The sequence below is a fragment of the Cydia fagiglandana genome, chromosome 14, assembly GCF_963556715.1.
Source record: "Cydia fagiglandana chromosome 14, ilCydFagi1.1, whole genome shotgun sequence".
In the NCBI taxonomy this organism is placed as follows: Eukaryota; Metazoa; Arthropoda; class Insecta; order Lepidoptera; family Tortricidae; genus Cydia; species Cydia fagiglandana.
This window is the reverse complement of record NC_085945.1, coordinates 14,403,091-14,424,364: the sequence shown is the minus strand read 5'-3', so window position 1 is coordinate 14,424,364 and position 21,274 is coordinate 14,403,091. Positions and strand designations below refer to the sequence as shown.

The 21,274-nt window shown below is 42.9% G+C and overlaps 3 protein-coding genes across 3 annotated transcripts in view; 1 reads left to right on the top strand and 2 right to left on the bottom strand.

Moving 5' to 3' along the window:
• Positions 1–1,192: 1,192 nt before the first annotated feature.
• Positions 1,193–5,654, top strand: LOC134670811 (deoxycytidylate deaminase). The gene is made up of 5 exons (XM_063528633.1): positions 1,193–1,336; positions 1,467–1,622; positions 3,142–3,230; positions 3,846–4,059; positions 4,967–5,654. Exons 1-5 carry the CDS (start codon positions 1,296–1,298, stop codon positions 5,043–5,045), a joined length of 579 nt encoding a protein of 192 aa, XP_063384703.1. The 5' UTR covers positions 1,193–1,295; the 3' UTR covers positions 5,046–5,654.
• On the bottom strand, positions 5,399–10,825 carry LOC134670448 (N-alpha-acetyltransferase 15, NatA auxiliary subunit-like). Its single transcript, XM_063528273.1, has 4 exons — positions 10,700–10,825; positions 10,304–10,549; positions 9,742–9,918; positions 5,399–8,509 (listed from the first exon to the last, which is right to left on the bottom strand). Exons 1-4 carry the CDS (start codon positions 10,823–10,825, stop codon positions 8,327–8,329), a joined length of 732 nt encoding a protein of 243 aa, XP_063384343.1. The 3' UTR covers positions 5,399–8,326.
• Positions 10,826–12,055: 1,230 nt separating this feature from the next.
• Positions 12,056–21,274, bottom strand: part of LOC134670447 (N-alpha-acetyltransferase 15, NatA auxiliary subunit-like) — a 124,019-nt gene continuing 114,800 nt past the window's right edge. The window contains exons 11-23 of the mRNA XM_063528272.1: positions 19,153–19,250; positions 17,178–17,276; positions 15,665–15,773; positions 14,333–14,548; positions 14,061–14,228; positions 13,789–13,956; positions 13,517–13,684; positions 13,245–13,412; positions 12,973–13,140; positions 12,701–12,868; positions 12,429–12,596; positions 12,215–12,324; positions 12,056–12,124 (exon numbers count right to left, since the gene is read on the bottom strand). Coding sequence (XP_063384342.1) covers positions 12,056–12,124; positions 12,215–12,324; positions 12,429–12,596; positions 12,701–12,868; positions 12,973–13,140; positions 13,245–13,412; positions 13,517–13,684; positions 13,789–13,956; positions 14,061–14,228; positions 14,333–14,548; positions 15,665–15,773; positions 17,178–17,276; positions 19,153–19,250 — 1,877 coding nt within the window. The remainder of the gene's footprint in view (positions 12,125–12,214; positions 12,325–12,428; positions 12,597–12,700; positions 12,869–12,972; positions 13,141–13,244; positions 13,413–13,516; positions 13,685–13,788; positions 13,957–14,060; positions 14,229–14,332; positions 14,549–15,664; positions 15,774–17,177; positions 17,277–19,152; positions 19,251–21,274) is intronic.

Below are 21,274 nucleotides of genomic sequence, written 5' to 3'. Positions count from 1 at the left end.
GAATTGTATTTTAATTTTTAAACTATAATAATATACCTACTACACTATACACGAGCACTTGTTTGAATTACTTTGGAGCGAAATGCACAAAGTACCTTTTAGTTTTACCTTATCGAATATTACGTTACGCTGTGACACTTTATTCATAACAATTAACCCAATGAAACTGGATATTGTAAATATTGTAATAATAATTGACACTTTGGAAAAATATATTGTTCGTCAAGGATTTTTACAAGGATTACCTATTTATTCCGCATATCGACAGCGATACCAAATAGCACAACGTGACTGAACTTAACAACAATACAAATTGCTATTAATTTAAATAATGTACCTACAAGACCATCCCGAACGGACTTGGTATTATTAAAACGTCATCTCTGTAGAATACCTACACGCTTTAAGGTGTTAAACGACTTTTTTCGTTTTTCGCGGTATAGGTATGTTTAGGACTTGGGCCCGATTCGGATTATGAAATAGACATCACCAAGATACGATAACGATATGTTTAAGATCGAACCTGTCAAAATTGACATTTGCGCGATTCTGGAGATACTCTTGAACGATTTCCACAGGATATGACTAGAGATCTAATTCACATCTAATAGATATCTTACTCTATCTAACGTAAAAGTGACATTGGTTGCCCGAATTGCGCTGCAAAAGAGAACTAGTTGCTATCTAAACTCTAACGTATCTAGAATGGATCTAGTACGTGTCATCTCTTGTGAATATCTTGAAGTTCGAATACGGCAGTTTATAAGGCAGAGTGAATATTATTATATCCCACCTAATTTTGAACTTTATTTCCAAACGATAGGGTTCAATTTACCATAATTTCTAATATCCTTATGCCTTATAAAGTGTTAAAATTGCCTTGCGGATATTTATCTAATTTTAATCATAACAATTCTAAAACTACATCTTATTTCTCTACTGAAATATAATACTCTTAAGTACTCATTTATTTATAATAATTATTAATAAATAGTAAAATTCATTCAGGCTATAAAAAGCGAGGGAGAGGAGCCATTTTTTTTCATTCATATCATAAAGTACAACAAGATCAAACAAGATTGATATATTTTTTTAAAGTAGATTCATGAATGGCGTTCCTTATATTATGTAGATTTTACCAGGCAACACCAAAATTGACAGTAGTCGATGATATATGACAAGTTGGTTGACAGATAGTGACATTCATTTGGCCCGTTGAGACGTTTTGATTTAACACTGCTGGAATTAATTCAACGTGGTCTTTTTCCTTAGTAAATATTCATTATTTTAAAACAATGGATCTCGCTGAAATGACTGCTAATATGTCTTTACAAAAGTAAGAGCTTGTTTCGTATTTATTAGTATTTAATTTACACCGAATGCCTGTCTTGTGTCTTTTTCCGGCTCAGAATAACAAGTGTTTTGGTATTCTTCTTGACTTAAGATTGCTTATTTCTGAATTTCAGTATAAACAGCAGCGTTCAGAAGAAACGAGAAGACTACATCGACTGGCGAGAGTATTTCATGGCAACGGCATTTTTGGCCGCAAAACGTAGCAAGGATCCCAGCTCGCAAGTCGGTGCTTGCGTTGTCAATAAAGACAACAAAATAGTTGGCATTGGGTAAGTTGAAGAAGAACTATAGCTTCATATAAATAATTTAAAAAAAATGTTATGCGTTACTTGTTATCATTTTGACTTCAGTTTTTTATGACAATATTATAATTAAACTTATTAACCGCATTGACGCTATTAACCGAATTTTATTTGATGATATTTTTTATTTAAATAGTATAAACACTACTTCCGTAAACAATCATAATCGAATCTTGGTAAGTCTTAATCCTACGATTAAATCTGTATACTTGTATACTTTTTTCACTGACATGCATATGCTGTTATTCAAAGGCAATGATATTGTTTATTTTTTTAAACATACACTCAAAGTTTTATTTCCTGTAATTAGGCAAGTGATGACTAGACTATATACCTAGACCAAAACAACATGTTTATTAAATCCTGTTATCCCTAAAAATGATGATGAAGTGTCCCTTAAAAAGTAAAGTAATGAAGTTCATTTATTACTACTTAATTAATAAATATGAAGTACTTACCACAATATTCAGGAAATATGTTTCTCACCGATTCAACATAAATTCATTCCATAATAAAATTATATTATTGTTATATTTTATTTATTTATTACAAGTTCAATAGTCCATCCTCCAAGGAGTATAGGCCTAGACTACCTTAAGGACTTGTATCTTGACTGGAATTGTGTAGTTCACATTGACTACTCAGTGCAAGGTTAATATATGACTCATTATTAACATAACTTGTTTACATCACAGCTCAAGTTCAACAAAGATAACATAATAAGGTTGTTTTATCAAAAATTCTGTTACTGTAATTAATCCAGACCCTGAAAAATATCATTGAGGCATTAGTCTGTTTAAGATTAATGAAGTGTTACGGATTATATATATACAATACAATACAATACATCTTTATTGCACACCTCACATACACGTAGTTTACAATAAATGGACAATAACATAAACAAAGACAGTAGAGGTAACAACAGGATATATATATATATATTTTTTTAATTTATAATTTTATGTTTATTATGTTATAACTGAGGGATTATTGATTCTAGTTATTAACTTATTAATATAGAACTATTCAAAATTAGGTCATCTTAATAATTGTCCCCGTTTCTGCATGGCTCTCTTCATCTAGATATTAATTACCAAAACAAAAATGCCAATAGTTTGAGAGACAGTAAAAGACTAACTGGCCACCAATTCTTACATATTATTGAAAAAAAATACTAACAGACAAACACAGACACACATGCACCAAATTTTCAAACTGTAGCCTCTTGGGATTCAATGTAAAAATACCAGTAAAAATTACCTCTGATGAAATTTAGATGTTAATGAAAGGGAACACAGTTGCTTTTATTTTGTTGCGTTTGATTTTAAAACAAAACAAATTCAACTCTAATTTCTAATAACGTTGATTCAAATTTGATTGCCAATTTTCCTTGTATGGAGGGCCGCGAGAGTTTAGATAAGATGACAAATTATAAATGTTTATAAGTATTAAATATGTATATTCATACAAATATTTTTTACAGATATAATGGGATGCCCATGGGTTGTAGCGATGATGTGTTCCCATGGGGAAAGAATACTCCATCTCCTTTAGATAGCAAATATCTGTATGGTAAGTCATTGCTGCATATTCATTTTATACTATCCAACCCACCCCCTCTCTTCACATAAAATGAATGGTGGTTAATGGACCACCACATTGAAAAAGAAATGTATAGATACATACAATTTTATTATGGCTAAGAAAGCCGATGGCAGATGAAAGTAAAAACTAAAAACAAAAATTATACTATAGGATGGTAACTGCTTACTTTTAGGTGGGCCTTATACCTGTTGACACAACCGCACACTCGAGACACTTTTCCTTTATTTCTTAGCAGCACATACGGGTGCAAGTGATCCAATACAAAGTTACAACCCTACATGAAAGTGCGAACATTGGCAACACGTCACTTATTTCAAAGCATTCAAAAGTTTGTTTGCGATAACACCACCTGTTGTTTAGGGCCGATACAGACGGACTGCAACCTGACTGCAATTTGTATGTGAACTGCATGCTGCACACTAACTGCAACGTCGTCGTACAGTTCCCATACACGTTGCAGTCTGTCTGTACCAGCCCTTATTTGAGTTGCTATTTTCATTATATTGTTTTCTGTATTGAGATGTGAGATTGAGATCATATATTTTTGATAAAAAAAATACCATCCTATTGTTTATCTTTCAGTATGCCATGCAGAAATGAATGCCATAGTCAACAAAAATTCAGCAGACGTCAAAGACTGTACCATATACGTCGGTCTTTTCCCCTGCAACGAATGTGCCAAAATAATCATACAGTCGGGGATCAAAGAGGTGATTTACCTGTCGGACAAACACGCACACAAGCCTGAGACGGTCGCCTCGAAACGGATGTTTGATGCTTCTGGCGTCAAATATTGGTAAGTTTACCTCATAAGTGGTTTGACATTTCTGTGGAGACATTCGATTTTGAATCAATATTCCTTTCGGCATAAAGTCGGACCAAGATAATTCTGAATGGCAAAAACTGTCATCATTAATATCAAATTTCTATGAAAACATTACGTTTTTAATGACACTCCTTCACTTTGTTTTGTTCGAATCAGTGCAAAGTTAACTTAGACGCACTCTAGATGTGTTATAATTTCGCTTATGAAGTTATGACGAATAAGTTATTCGTCTGTAACCCTTTTCAGTAAATAAAGGTAAGTTACGTTTATTTACTGAAAAGGGTTACAGACAGATTTATTTTCTTCTTTTTTTGCTTACAGTAATCTAGTTGAACTATACTACATAGACTAAAATTTATCCTAAACAGTATGAAATCATACAACAATGAAATTTTAGAACTACATATCTACTATGTACTTCTCACAACAACAAGTTCTCATTCTCTAGAATGTGATATCTTGGCAGTATCCAAATATGGTGAAGAGAAACCTAAGTGAAACAGTGGTACTCTTTAATCTTTCTAAATTAAGATACAAGCAAAACTTATTTATGTTAGTACCAAATTTCAAACTAATCATGTTACTAAATGCACTTTTGCTTGGTCCAACATAATATCCTGTTGCAATGCATGATCTGATTTGGCATCAATGATCGGATCACGAATGCCATTAGGGAACAAATTGTCATTGTAATTTGATTTGACGTTAAAAAGACTACAATTGAAATAGCAAAGATCCTGTGGACAATATGATAGTGAATTACTTGGGTTCTTTTTAGTAATATTCTCATACATTACAACTTTTTAGAAGTTAAGTAGGTTTGAACATGTTTAATTAGCAGTTACATAGCCTTAACAATAGTAATCTTTCGTTTCAGGCAATTTAAACCAAAGAGTGAGAAGATTGAAATCAACTTCGGTGATATTGACTGGGACAGAATGAGCCCTAGAAAATGACGCAAATGTATTTATTTATACTAATAAGGACATTTAATAGATATTTTTAATAATGTGTTACCATAATTTGGTACCTAAGAATGTTTGATATTATCTTTTATGAATATATTATAAGTATTATGACATTTATAACACTTTAAACTCTCGCGTTTTGTACACATATTTAACTACACAAACGGGTCTACCGCGATATAATTTCATTGTTTTTACCTTTAATTCAGTCTTTCCGTGACCACAGCCGGTGAACTCAGCTAAAACGTCGGAATTAAAGGTAAAAACAATGAAATTATATCGCGGTAGACCCGTTTGTGTAATTAAATATTATGACATTTTATGAGAAATAAAATAATTGATTCAATTTTGTAAAATAAAATTTTATTACTTTATGTACACAATGACAGAGGTACAAATACTTCGGTCACACAACTGAATAGGAAAACAATGACTGTTCTTAACACAATTATGTCGTAATTGGAGTACAAATAAACGATTAACATGTGCATGTTAAGTTCCAGCACAACCAGTGTGCATTTAATGACAATTTGGTGTATCCAATTATTTAATTATTGTCAAACTTTACACATAAATATAATGTCTGAAAAAAAGAAACCTTTTTTTATTCCATGTTATTCGAACAATGTAAAATAATATCTAGCTCAAGCAGCAGTCAAATTGTAGACAACTGCAGAGTTTTAACGATATTGTATAGTACAAACTTAAATATAAGAACTATTTACAAAGCATACCTCAGAGTCTATATTGCGTGAGGTTCGAAAATTGCCACACAATTTTATACACATTACAAACCAGTCATTAAAACCCCTAAATACATTTGTTTCAATTGAACACGTGAGGCCACACCGCTAACTCTCATCAATTAAGTCCAAAATAGAGATTACACAGATTTTATACGAAATGCTTATTATAAATATCGAAAATTTACACTATTTAGATAAAAGATTATTGTACCTATTGGTGAGGAGGCCATAGGCGCGTGAGCGGGACTAGACTTGCGACCATTCATATCATACAACATCATAAGACCCTTTATTTTGCTATATATTTTATGTTCCTAGTTAATTCGGTATCATAATTGTAAATTATTTGCAAATATTGCTTGTCCGTTCAATTCATGTAAAAGGAATCGAAGGAAGAAAACAAGCAATCCGTTACAAATAGAATAAAAATATCTCATAGGGCGACTGACAGCGGCCCGTGACATGTTCTAAACAGATACTTAAAAACTATAAAAAGGAACATGTTTACAAGCAAACAACCGAGCCTGTCTCCAATTATAGTCAAACCATTAGTTTGCAGTTAACAAAATTAATCTTGTCACACTAGTAAGAGAGTCTGTTTACTGTTTGTCTGTGATATTCTAATTTTAGCCAATCTTTCACATTTGGGGTAATTTCGTATAAAAACTAAAAAATTTGGCGACGAAAGAAAATATCAAAGAATTGAGTTGTAAAACTTTCGGTCCAGATATTTGTGACAACATTTGAATATTTACTGATATGAACGCCAATTTCGAATCTAGACATTTCGATGAAGCCTAAAATTATGTTATGTATATTTTTTTTATAAATAACTATCTGTGATTGGGAATTATTATGATTAAAACATTTTTTTAGAACGAACAAACACATCGCAGTCACTAAACTGCATTTATTCCTTTATTAGAATCAGTCGGGGATTGTAAAATACCAAAAGATGCTTTCGTAAATCTACTCGCACTTCGAGAAATGAGCGTGGTTTAAGCATAAGATAGTAAAATAACAGGGTTTTACAAGTTTTAGCGACGAATCCTGAGGTCACTTTGACAAACCCTATTTTTTTCTATCACTAAAACATTTGAAGATCAATTTGTGAAACCACAGACAAGACATTCTCCAGACTGAGCATAGTAGCGCTGCCCCCTCTGCCACAAATATACGGTAGTTTTACTCCATTTTCGAGTCAAAGTGTATTTGTGTGACGTCCGTGTCTTTGAACGGACCAATCATGGCACGGGATTCGCTCACCTCGTCCCCCGCACCCCAGTATAGTTGGCAGCATCGGTTTCATGAAATAATTGCTCTAAATTCCGTCTAGAGGATTCCTAGTTTATTTGTGAAACTGTGACAATGATTTAGGAGCCGTCTGAACACATACGCCTATTATTGTATTCGTCGCACTTGCACACCATATTATTACAGATTACGGACTATCGTTCTTACTTGACATATTTGGTAAACAGCTCTTAAGTTAATTATATTAAAACAAGTATACTATAAACAAGATATCCCATAAGAAACCCAGTATAATCTCGACACGTCAGCAATAACTTTAGGATTTACGAATAGCGTCATATTTGCCTGTTGAAGTGAATGTGACGGTTTACCAAATAAGTCAAGTGACGAGATCTACAAACGTCTACCTAATACTTGACTCAGTATGTCGTTTAAATCCGTCGTAATGTTCTGAACCGACTTCAAAAAAGGAGGAGGTTATCAATTCGACCGTATTTTTTTATCTGTAATTTTTGCAGTCGCACGCGTCATTCTAACGCGTCACTTAATAAATTTAAACGATGTATTGGTGGTCAGATAGTTAAGGTGCGTTCACATCTGCAGAAGGCGTCAGTAGCGGATCATTCTTAATCGAGCAGTTATAGTAACGTAAGAATTGAGTTATGACAGTATGAGATGAGTTGATCCTTAGATGTATCTGGTAAGGCTATCAGTTACACGGTAGGTCTTACTTCATATAAGGGTAAATTTAACCGTAAAAATCAATTCTTACGCTACTTTAACTGTTTCATAAACGTTCGTGGCTCGTTTGTCAGACCTGTGTACTTAGCCAAGGTGACAATTGTTTGCGCTATAATGAAACGCTTTGTCTCTCTATCACTTCCATATTAGTGTGACAGTGACGGTTTCGTTGGCTACGGAGCGTAAACGATTGAAATGTTGGCTTTGCACCCTGGGGCCAATTTCTTGAAGAGTATTATAGTCGCACCAATAAAAGTGCAGCGGATTTGATAGCCCACACAGTGTGTTTTTATACGTCATAATTTCATAGAAGTTTGACGTTTAAAATGACACTTGCACTACGCGGGCTATCAAAATCGCTGCAGACTTTTTACGGTATGACTATAGACTAATATTAGTCCACGAACTATCAAATCGTGACCATGGCTAGTTGGCTACACACTTATAATATTAATTTAATACCGTTCTCGAAATGGGCCCCCGGAGGCATGTTTACGCTTGTAGATCTCCCAGCTGTCGGTCGGTGTCTCAGTTGTTCTGTTCCTTGGGCGCTCTGGCGTCGGCGACGTGGTTGGGCTCCTCGGGCTGCGGCGGCTTGAAGGCGATGGCGTGCGGGAAGCGCGCCGAGCACGCCAGCATGTAGGCCTCCGTCTCGGCCAGGCACGAACCGAAGTCGCCTTCCCGGAGGCTCTCCAGGACTTCCACGCAACCCTGGAAATTAATATACTTCGATTAAGAGTCGGTTGCACCAAACTGTTCGTATCGTTAAAGAGTTCGCTAAATGTTTACTCGTATGTAAAGTTTCATAGTAAAGCGTCTGGGCGCGACGACTGACGTTGATCAGTCTGTCAAATGTGTTTGGTGCAACTGGCCGTAGAATGGGGTACATTTTAAGCAGCCGATTCTTTACGTAAACCTGTTAGATCCGGGTCATACTCCGAGTGAAAAAAAACCGGGCAAGTGCGAGTCGGACTCGCGCACGAAGGGTTCCGTACCATAAAGCAAAAAAAAAACGGAAAAAGATGCAAAAAGAAAACGGTCACCCATTCAAGTACTGACCACGCCCGACGTTGCTTAACTTTGGTCAAAAATCACGTTTACTGTATGGGAGCCCCACTTAAATCTTTATGTTATTCTGTTTTTAGTATTTGTTGTTATAGCGGCAACAGAAATACATCATCTGTGAAAATTTCAACTGTCTAGCTATCACGGTTCGTGAGATACAGCCTGGTGACAGACAGACGGACAGACGGACGGACAGCTAAGTCTTAGTAATAGGGTCCCGTTTTACCCTTTGGGTACGGAACTCTAAAAATACCTATAGCATTTTATTACTAGAATGTTATATATTTTCCCGTCCCATCTGTATGGTGAAATCGCGATAATGTTGTACTCGTATCTGTTATCATTACATTGCCGACACCGAACAAAAAGTTGACGCTTGATGTTTCAATAAACTATTTTTTTGAGAAAAACTTTTTTACTAAAGTATGATGTTACCCCTGGTTAAAAAATTAACGGATTTTAGTCAGTACAGTAAATTAAGTAGCCAGTTTCCTCAGACGAATTCCCAGTTACAATAAGTTCAGGGAAACTGAACCAAGAGTAGCCAGGCAGGTACAGTTTGTAGTACGAACTTGGTATATACACGAAGGTTTACCGCCTGAGACGCACGCCCGTGTATCTGGCGCGGAAGCCCCTTTCTCGCTCCACAGAAAAAATAAATAAACTATAATAATATTATGTGTAAATGTCACTACATTTCGTTTAAGGACCGAATGTTGGAACTGTAGCGACACGAGCGTTTCTTCAGAACCCATAGTGCTACTGGTCACTAGCCGGTACGACGTTTACGCTCACCTCAGAATGAAGCGAGTAGATTTTTATATGTATCCCGCGTCACATTCTTCCGCTGTATGGTCGGAATGTGAGTTTCTGTATACCTGTATGGAGAGGTCGGGGTGGTCGAGCCTCGTGGCGAGCTGCAGCGCCTGCGCGGTGCGCTCGGGCTGCAGGCGGCACAGCGCGCGCGCGCCCCACAGCGCGGCGGCCTGCGACTGCTGCGCGGGACCGGCGAAGAACTCCTCCGCCATCTGTTTCGCACTGCGACCCCGCATCGACTGGAACACACAAGTCATGAGTTAGCGAGCGAGTAAACATTTCATGAGGCTCAAACCCGATCTATACACCTCCACGACTACTTATTTCGTTTACTTCTTCAGGTCTTACCGGCGTAAAGTCGTCTAAGCAGTGGAACGCCTGCAGCGATTCCTTAATGTTCCTTAATGATTTAAAGAAATCGGTGTCATAGGAATCATATGTAATGGCTCAAATACAAATGAAAAAGAAACCTCCTTAGATCTTTTTTACGGCCAAATGACTTACAGAAAGCCAGGAACTGCGACGAGGAGCACTGCAAAAATATCATTTTGCACAGAAGCGCACCAAACAGTCCTGCAGATGGTGGTGGGGAGGCTCCTGTAGTCAAGTGAGATTTCTGCGTACCTCCTGCGTCTCCTTGTTGACGACCTCGGCCACGGCGGGCGCCAGCTGGTTCTGGTCGAGCCAGCCGCGGAAGCGCACCAGGCAGTCGTGCAGGTGGTGGTGGGAGGCTCCTGTAGTCAGGGAGGAGTCTGCGTACCTCCTGCGTCTCCTTGTTGACGACCTCGGCCACGGCGGGCGCCAGCTGGTTCTGGTCGAGCCAGCCGCGGAAGCGCACCAGGCAGTCGTGCAGGTGGTGGTGGGAGGCTCCTGTAGTCAGGGAGGAGTCTGCGTACCTCCTACGTCTCCTTGTTGACGACCTCGGCCACGGCGGGCGCCAGCTGGTTCTGGTCGAGCCAGCCGCGGAAGCGCACCAGGCAGTCGTGCAGGTGGTGGTGGGAGATGTTATGCAGACGATACACTGGTGGCCGTGCGGGGAAAGGAGCTGGAAGAGGTGCTCAGGAGGGCAGCGGTGGCGACCGAGCTCACGGTGCACCGCATAGGACTCCTGGGGCTTAGGGTCGCACTGCCGAAGACCGAGGCCATGGTCCTCGGGCGAACGAGGGCGTGGGGGCAGCTGCCGGAAGGCACTGCAGTGAGGGTGGGGGGCGAAGCTGTCCAGGTCAGGGCCCACATCAAGTACTTGGGCCTTGTCCTCGACAGAAGATGGACATTCGAGGAGCACTTTGCGAGACAGGCTCCTCGTCTCATAGGTGCTGCCTCGGCTCTGGGCCGCCTACTGCCTAATCTGGGGGGGCCGAATGCCCCATGTAGGCGGCTATATGCGGGGATCGTCCGGAGCATGGCGCTCTACGGAGCGCCAATTTGGGCCGGACGACTGACGGGACGCGCGAGGGCATTGCTCCGTCGGCCACAGAGGGTGGTGGCCCAGAGGATGGTGAGGGCCTACCGCACCACCTCTCACGCAGCAGCATGCCTCCTTGCCGGCACCCCGCCTTGGGAGCTGGAAGCGGCGGTGCTGGCGGACAGGTACCGGCTGAGGGCGGAAGCCAGGGGGCGTGGGGAGCTCCCAGACGCGGAGGAGGTTGAGAGGGTGATGCGGGGAGCCGCGGAGCGCCTGCGAGAGAGGTGGCGGGAGGCCTTGGAGGATAGCCACTATGGAACCCGAACCATAGGGGCTATTCTCCCGGTAATGGACGAGTGGGTGGATCGGGGCAGGGGGGCCCTGACCTTTAGGGTGACGCAGGTGGTGTCCGGACACGGCTGTTTCGGACACTACCTGCACAAAATACAGAGGGAGCCGGGGCCTCAGTGCCACGAATGTGGCGCGGCGGATGATACGGCTCAGCACACTCTGGAAGAGTGTAATCGCTGGGCCGTGGAAAGAGCTTCCCTCAGGGCAGCGACGGGGGTGGCGGATCTCTCGCTACACAGCATAATAGCGGCGATGCTGGGTAGCGAGAGGAAATGGGAAGCGGTGGCCTCCTTCTGCGAAGAAGTAATGTCGCGGAAGGAGGAGGCGGAGAGGGAGCGAGAAGCGGCGGCTGACGCGCTTCCTCTCCGACGCAGGCGGCAGGGTCGAAGGCGAGGAGCGTATGCTCGCCTCGAGCCCTAGTGGGGCCAGTGGGTACCGAACCCGCATCGCATCGGGCCCACACACGTCGTAGGGGTGGGGATCAAGCGTTTCTGGTCCCCCCCTGCATTGTGAGGGTGCCCTGGCGACAAGCCGGGGCTGCCGGAGGGCGCTGTGGTGGAATGACCTCGATCCCATTGCGCCCTCACGAACGGCAAAGAGGGTGAAACGCCGGAGTGGGTTTAGTGGGTAGGGCCAAATTCTCCCTCCCTCTCGCTAAGAGAGGGATAAGGAGCGGCGAGTCCCACACACTGTGCGTAAATGCATTCCCACTCCGTCAAAAAAAAAAAAAAAAAAGGTGGTGGTGGGAGGCTCCTGTAGTCAGGGAGGAGTCTGCGTACCTCCTGCGTCTCCTTGTTGACGACCTCGGCCACGGCGGGCGCCAGCTGGTTCTGGTCGAGCCAGCCGCGGAAGCGCACCAGGCAGTCGTGCAGGTGGTGGTGGGAGGCTCCTGTAGTCAGGGAGGAGTCTGCGTACCTCCTGCGTCTCCTTGTTGACGACCTCGGCCACGGCGGGCGCCAGCTGGTTCTGGTCGAGCCAGCCGCGGAAGCGCACCAGGCAGTCGTGCAGGTGGTGGTGGGAGGCTCCTGTAGTCAGGGAGGAGTCTGCGTACCTCCTGCGTCTCCTTGTTGACGACCTCGGCCACGGCGGGCGCCAGCTGGTTCTGGTCGAGCCAGCCGCGGAAGCGCACCAGGCAGTCGTGCAGGTGGTGGTGGGAGGCTCCTGTAGTCAGGGAGGAGTCTGCGTACCTCCTGCGTCTCCTTGTTGACGACCTCGGCCACGGCGGGCGCCAGCTGGTTCTGGTCGAGCCAGCCGCGGAAGCGCACCAGGCAGTCGTGCAGGTGGTGGTGGGAGGCTCCTGTAGTCAGGGAGGAGTCTGCGTACCTCCTGCGTCTCCTTGTTGACGACCTCGGCCACGGCGGGCGCCAGCTGGTTCTGGTCGAGCCAGCCGCGGAAGCGCACCAGGCAGTCGTGCAGGTGGTGGTGGGAGGCTCCTGTAGTCAGGGAGGAGTCTGCGTACCTCCTGCGTCTCCTTGTTGACGACCTCGGCCACGGCGGGCGCCAGCTGGTTCTGGTCGAGCCAGCCGCGGAAGCGCACCAGGCAGTCGTGCAGGTGGTGGTGGGAGGCTCCTGTAGTCAGGGAGGAGTCTGCGTACCTCCTGCGTCTCCTTGTTGACGACCTCGGCCACGGCGGGCGCCAGCTGGTTCTGGTCGAGCCAGCCGCGGAAGCGCACCAGGCAGTCGTGCAGGTGGTGGTGGGAGGCTCCTGTAGTCAGGGAGGAGTCTGCGTACCTCCTGCGTCTCCTTGTTGACGACCTCGGCCACGGCGGGCGCCAGCTGGTTCTGGTCGAGCCAGCCGCGGAAGCGCACCAGGCAGTCGTGCAGGTGGTGGTGGGAGGCTCCTGTAGTCAGGGAGGAGTCTGCGTACCTCCTGCGTCTCCTTGTTGACGACCTCGGCCACGGCGGGCGCCAGCTGGTTCTGGTCGAGCCAGCCGCGGAAGCGCACCAGGCAGTCGTGCAGGTGGTGGTGGGAGGCTCCTGTAGTCAGGGAGGAGTCTGCGTACCTCCTGCGTCTCCTTGTTGACGACCTCGGCCACGGCGGGCGCCAGCTGGTTCTGGTCGAGCCAGCCGCGGAAGCGCACCAGGCAGTCGTGCAGGTGGTGGTGGGAGGCTCCTGTAGTCAGGGAGGAGTCTGCGTACCTCCTGCGTCTCCTTGTTGACGACCTCGGCCACGGCGGGCGCCAGCTGGTTCTGGTCGAGCCAGCCGCGGAAGCGCACCAGGCAGTCGTGCAGGTGGTGGTGGGAGGCTCCTGTAGTCAGGGAGGAGTCTGCGTACCTCCTGCGTCTCCTTGTTGACGACCTCGGCCACGGCGGGCGCCAGCTGGTTCTGGTCGAGCCAGCCGCGGAAGCGCACCAGGCAGTCGTGCAGGTGGTGGTGGGAGGCTCCTGTAGTCAGGGAGGAGTCTGCGTACCTCCTGCGTCTCCTTGTTGACGACCTCGGCCACGGCGGGCGCCAGCTGGTTCTGGTCGAGCCAGCCGCGGAAGCGCACCAGGCAGTCGTGCAGGTGGTGGTGGGAGGCTCCTGTAGTCAGGGAGGAGTCTGCGTACCTCCTGCGTCTCCTTGTTGACGACCTCGGCCACGGCGGGCGCCAGCTGGTTCTGGTCGAGCCAGCCGCGGAAGCGCACCAGGCAGTCGTGCAGGTGGTGGTGGGAGGCTCCTGTAGTCAGGGAGGAGTCTGCGTACCTCCTGCGTCTCCTTGTTGACGACCTCGGCCACGGCGGGCGCCAGCTGGTTCTGGTCGAGCCAGCCGCGGAAGCGCACCAGGCAGTCGTGCAGGTGGTGGTGGGAGGCTCCTGTAGTCAGGGAGGAGTCTGCGTACCTCCTGCGTCTCCTTGTTGACGACCTCGGCCACGGCGGGCGCCAGCTGGTTCTGGTCGAGCCAGCCGCGGAAGCGCACCAGGCAGTCGTGCAGGTGGTGGTGGGAGGCTCCTGTAGTCAGGGAGGAGTCTGCGTACCTCCTGCGTCTCCTTGTTGACGACCTCGGCCACGGCGGGCGCCAGCTGGTTCTGGTCGAGCCAGCCGCGGAAGCGCACCAGGCAGTCGTGCAGGTGGTGGTGCCCGGGCTCCAACCGCCACGCGCGCTTTATGCTCTGTAGCATTAGGAGGGGTTTCTCTGCAATCATATACATGGATAAGGTAAGATTAACCACAGAGATGTGACTTATTTGAAATACTTGTATTTAAAATGCAAATACAAAATGCAAAATACCTATTTTGTATTTAAATACCTTTTGAAGAAAACTATTTTGTATTTTATTTGAAATAGTTTTTGGGACCTAGTTTCTATTTTCAAAATACAAAATACTTTAGGTAGGAGTTACAATCTCTTCTGATGTTACAATCCTGGCAACTCTCTCATTCTTTTAACATGGAACTGTTGAATCTGTTTAGTAACGTCGCACCGCACATGACCACAAGCGTAGCGAGTGGTTAAAAAAGTGGAATCTTGAGTGTTGCGAGGGTTTCAAGGCACGAGAGGAGAACAAACTTTTCTGCCCTGGTGAAACACAAACGAGACGTTTTCATCACACTAACGAGAGGCATTATACTCGCTGTAAAACATTACAAATTAATGATTTAAAAGTTGGCCGTTAAAAACCATCATCCATACCTACATCCTACCGGTTAATATGAATAAACAACTAGAAAATTTCACTTTAGATAGAGGATTGATTTCAAAGAATAAAGAGAGTCTTTTCAACTCGGAAATTCCGAGTATTACTTTTTAATTCAGACTAGGTATTCACTATTCAGAGTACCTTTTATTGCAAAGTATTTGTATTTTAAAAAAGTATTTTGAAAATACCTATTTCATATTTTGTATTTAAATACAAATTAGAAAACTGTTTTGCATTTTGCATTTGAAATAGTATTATCAAGGAAGTATTTGTATTTTGTATTTAAATACTTTTTATAAAGTATTTTTCACATCTCTGATTAACCAAACTAAAAAATCTTTAAACCTAAGAAAAGCTCGTATTTTTGGAAGCCTTCCGTCGGCACATCAGGCAGACGACGACGCCATGCTTTTAGCAGTGTAATCGAATGCCCTCGTGGGTCGAGTTTGTGAACTAGCCTTCAGACAGAAGGTCCGGTCGCGCTCGGTTCAGTCTATCGAACAAGAAAGAAAACCGAACATGCGTTATGAAAAGTTAACATGACTCTTATACAGCAGAACGCTTACGTAATACTAATTTCCTACTCTGTGGCACATAGCAGTTTAGCTTACCTTTCCTAAAGTATATTTCAAAGGCCATTAAATATGTTTCTATCCTATCGGCGGCGAGCGTCCGCAGCGGCTGCAGGAACTTGATCGCCTGCTCTAGAGGATCCTCCGCCTGGAACACGTACATTTAATACATTAACCGTATGTGAAGATACCGGCCCACTAACGGCCAATACAAAATCAGACCTATTTCAGAGTTACGAGAATTTAAAATGGAATGCTCTATTGTTAGGGTATTAAGGTAAGACTTGTTTCTCACGAGTCACGCGAGTTTTCATTTACAAGACAGTCTTCTTCTCTTCTGCTTAGTCTTTTTCAATCTTAAGGGGCCCACTGATTACCAGTCCGCCGGACGATATCGGCCTGTTAGTTAAACGAAAAAGGTGACATTCCCGAATAACTGACAGGCGTCTAATCGTCCGACGAACGACGGTAATCTGTGGGCCCCTTTAGAAATGTAGGCCTCCTTAAATATTTGCCATTCTGGTCTATTTTGAGCTCTGTGTAGTACCATTTCGATCCAGCTGTTTTTTTGATATCATCATACCAATGCATTATAAGACAACACTCGTACACTAAAAGCCGTAATATGCCAATTAAACTTCCATGGCATGGGGATGTTTCATTAAAATAATATAATACGATAATACCAACATCCTTAAATATAGTAATTAACTCATTACTGCACTGTACCATAATAATAATTAGAATCTGTAGATATAAAACGTCTATGCTCGTGTCTGCACTCAACGTGACTTTAATAATATATACCTACATATGTAGTGATGTCTGTGTTAGCGGATGTCTAGAAGTGAAGAATCATTGTATGTAATTTTTAACATTACCTACATCCGTGAGGATCAGAGATCACCTCAACTAATATATGGAGTTTATAAGATAATTGGGGACTTCACATACACCTTTGAATTTCTTCGCAGATGTATGCAGGTTTCCTCACGATGTTTTCCTTCACCGAAAAGCGACTGGTAAATATCAAATGATATCAAATGATGATGATATGATGTGGGGACTATAGCCCAAGCCCTCTCGCGCTCGAGAGGAGGCCTGTGCCCAGCAGTGGGTCGTATATAGGCTGAGATGATGATAAGATAATTGGCGGTCAGCAGCACCACTCATAGGCCTCTTTTCGTAACTACTAAGTTAGTGTAATAGCAAGAACGCTTGTTTCCGTTCATTTATTTCGAATCTCGATCCTTTGTAAATGCTTCATAATCTAGTATCTGTGAAGTATGTATAGTATCTGTGAAGTCTATGAAACTAGAGCTATGAGCGCTGGGGTACCTCATCACAAGTCGGCCTACGTAGTTAACGAATATATTTTTTGCGCTACTTTATACCTTGTCGGAGTGATCATCAATATGAAAGCAGTTATGATCTCATATATCACAGTGACAAAGGTAGAAAAGATACGAAGTGAAACAGAATTTCATCGGCCGTACTCCCTCGTATATCTAGACTCCTACTACGCATTAAGCGGATCGATAAAGCGACTCACCCTAGCCAATTTGTCGGGGATGAGCTCGTCTAGTTGTGGAGCCTCCGGATCGCCCTGCTCCTGCTGCTGCCGCGCCTTGTGGTGTTGCTCTCTCTTCACCTGGAAACCAAACAAGATTATAATTAATTATAGAAACGACCACCTCGCTCACTAGACCCACCACGATCGCAGGGCAGATTGTGGCGAGCTGTTGGGAAGTAGCGACTCCACGTACCTTCGGGCTCCTGGGGCGTCCTGTCACCCGACAGGGCCCGCTGTCTCTGGCCTGCCTTAGCTGGCTTTCTCGAGGGTGGATGTGGAAACAAGTGTCGATTTGCCTATATGTTAAAAGTCCGGTAACATCTCTCTACCCCCAGCTCTCTACAATGTTGCCCTTGAAACCTAAGATGTCGCTTTTTGCTGGGGCCCATCTTGTGAGGGCGAATCGCCGTCTGCCGGAAATAAAATTGAATATCGTTTTATTAGGGAGGCGTCCGGTATTCAGGTTCATCATTTTAACTCAATAAATTTTAGATTTTATTAACTCTCAATAATCATTAATCCTGTGTGGTATTTCCTCTCCGTGCATACCATATTAATAATTTGTTTGTCAAGTCTACGTTTCATAGAACAAATTGGTAGAATTTATGCCAATCGAAGCATTTTTTGTCACTGCGAGCACCACGCCAATATGTAACACGGTCCTCTAAAATCTTTTAGAGTGCCTGTGATGTGCAAGCAGCAATCACGTGTAAGAGCAATATATCGTAGGCCTGCTAGAGACAATTGCACCAGGCGCTATACGAGGCCATTTTTAGTTCCGTGGTAGCTGTATTCTTAAACATTAACGCTTGACAGTCTAGTTTTTATTATTTTTAACAAGCAGAAACGTCTGCGTACGATGCTATTAAGCTTAGAATAAATTTAAAGAAAAACCCCAACCCATATTGGTAGAAAGTTTTGCTGGGTATGGATGGCTCAGATGGCAGGGCGCTGGAGTATCGATCCAGAGGCCGTGAGTTCAAGTATCACTCAAGACAGTAATTTTTCCACTTTTAAATTTATTCTAAGCTTGGCTTATTAGTGTCCTTAAAATTTCCAAAGTTACCATTGATAAATCCTTTTCACATTGACATAAAGCCTACTAATAGCCAGTCTGATATGTTGGACGACAGTACAACGACTCAAGCTAAAGCTAAACTGGTACGAGTAATTAATACGGCACCGCATTTAATGGAGATCGCGGTTCATTAGCCGATACAAGCTAACACTTTCTAAACTGGTAAAATATCTATTAGAGTACACATAGGAATTATAAATATGCCGTGTCTGTGATCTTGAGGACATTTCAAAATGCCTATCAGTAATTAGATGTACGTGAGAGTTGGCAGTAGCGAGGTGCAAGGCAATTTGGATTCCTAAATAATATTAGCTATTACTAACTTTACTAATACTAACTTCAAGAAGCCGCCTGTAATCGCCCTGAACGTAATACCTACTTACGTCACCCGCGGAAGAAAGTGACGTCCAGAAAAAAGCAAAGTACAAACAGCCCGTGCCTTACTTACTATAGAAAACAGGTGGCAGGTATTACCGAGAACGGTGACACTCAGCATCAAATAGCTAGTGGCGGCCAAAGTGACAAAATAATACGGAGCACATCCTTATTTTTATGGCATTGAAACGTTTGGTGCAAACTGTACGCTACCCTATCTACCTACCTATTTAGTTAAGTCTCTCTTGGTATGCTTGTCCGAATATTTGGGGTGTAATGAATATAATATAGAGATATGAATGTTCGATTCCGTTCAATGCGTTCATTCAGATAACAATGATGCGATATAAAGATTGATAAGTAAAATAGCTCTTAGGAACTACGTAATAAGTCAACAAACCCTTTCGTATTTGTCTGTGAACAATGACACAGTTGAAAGAACATTCGGAAGTAAAGCTAGACTACTTGTGATATGAAGATAGTTTGCATCCAAACACTAACCTGTACTTGTGCCGCCAGCATGCTTTCCTGTTCGGCTTTACGCTTCGCTTTCCTCTGTTTATTCCTCAGCTTCTTCAGTTCGGACGGCGCGAGATTCTCTGTAACAATCAAAACGGTAAACATTATTATACGGACATCGTTGATCTAGGCTAAACCTTTTTACAAACCGCACAAAATATTTGGTAGGTATCTTAAGTATAGGCCTAGTAAAAACCCTTTCCCACTGCACTGGCTAGACTTTCCCACGAAGAAAATTAATGTCAACTTGTCAATGTAAGAAATAGTAACATAAGAAAGATTTTTTTTATATCAGTATTTAGCAAATGCGCAACGATCGAGCCCGTGTTTAGAAGGCCTACCGCCAAAATCGAAAAACGTTTCCCACAGCGGGGTAGGTACCTACATACTATGTCGAAAAAAAAAACTCTCGCTGCATCATATCTGTGTACATGTTTTTGTCTCTAAATATGATCAGGAATACGCTGTTAAAATTATTCGGTTTCCTCATGTTACACCGTGTATTTCTTAAAAAATACTATAACGCAACGGATGACATAGGCGACACAGAACACGTAATAATAGGTTACCATACTAGTAAGCGTAAAGAGTATATTAAAATTCATGCGGACTAACGATGTAGCGCAACATATCATAAAAGGATAGGCTGTTAGAACCGTATAAACAGGCGAATTACAACTAAATGTGCTTTAATAAGATAATAAGTATATTACAGTCGTACATCTTCATCGGGATCTTGATTGTAGTTAATGATGTTAGTTATGTCGCTCCTTGTTTAACGCCTACTGTAGCTTCTATCAATGTCGATGTTTAAGGGCTTGGGCATTTTGTTGCTATCAGTTTAATAGATCATTTATCATCATTAACAAGTCGTATAGATAGCCATGCTAAATATGTATTGGTCTATCGGATACGAATGTACACTACTAAGGCAGGCGATGACATTATTAACGATATTCCGATATAAATACGAGTATATATCGCCACTGTGCATTTTCTACACGTCAACATTGAAGAAAAAAATAATGTGAGTAGCCTTTTCTGCCTTTTCTAAATTTAATTTTCACCACATTTCACCATCACCTTTATTACGTTTCATATAAAGTTGCATTTTATTCATAAGGGTGATAAAGTAATCTGATGCCAACTATGAGTTGTTTCTTCATGTTGGGTAATTTTGGAATCTTTCGCTTGCTCGGGTAACGCGAGGGATAAAACAACAACTTTGCCCCCTTTGTAAAACAAATATCTACTACTCTGTGAGATTTGCCCGTGTCAGTATTATATTAAACCGAGACTTACACGCAAACAAGACTGTAGTTTTGCTATAAAAAGTACAAAATCACGCCTGACAATATAGCCCTGGTGTGAAAACGCTGAATAGCGGCACTTTGTTAACTTATGAAATGATGGGAAAATGCAACACGTACAAATTGTCGTGTAACAATGCGGTTTCTGGATAGCAACTTTAATAGCAATTCGACTACGTCTTATCGCGATATTAAGGGAACGTTCACATTAAAAGTTCAAGGTTCTGTACGAGTACATACTTCCATAAATATTATTTAAAACTTTTTTTATTAAACAGATAATTTTTGGATAGTGTCAACCATATAAGCTTCCTAATTTTTCTCTTCTCTTCTTGATCGGGTCACTCTTGACAGAGCGGTCGTGGTCATCATTGGAAGTCTCCCTTTGTGACACTTTTGACGGCTCGCCTCCACTCCTCCCTGACGGCTGCGCGTTTAGCGCATTCGTGCAAGAATTCTTCCTAATTTTTAGAACCCGACAAAATATCGTCAGGTGACAAGCAAAGGTCACTAAGTACTATCAAAAAATTAAAGTAACAATGCACTTTATTACACTTGTAACACGGTTTATTGTCGATTAACTTGAATGGTGTTAGTTAGTGACTTTTGCTTGTCACCCGACGATATATGCTAATTTTATAGCAGGTTTTATCTAGTACCAATTAAGGTAGTCAAATATAATATTCAATCTTTTCTCTCACACTTTGCCATTGCAAACGCCCGCCCTGCAGAGTTCGCTTGGTATGTAGTTGTATGTAATAACCCTAGTTCATTATCCATGACTGTAAAAGGCC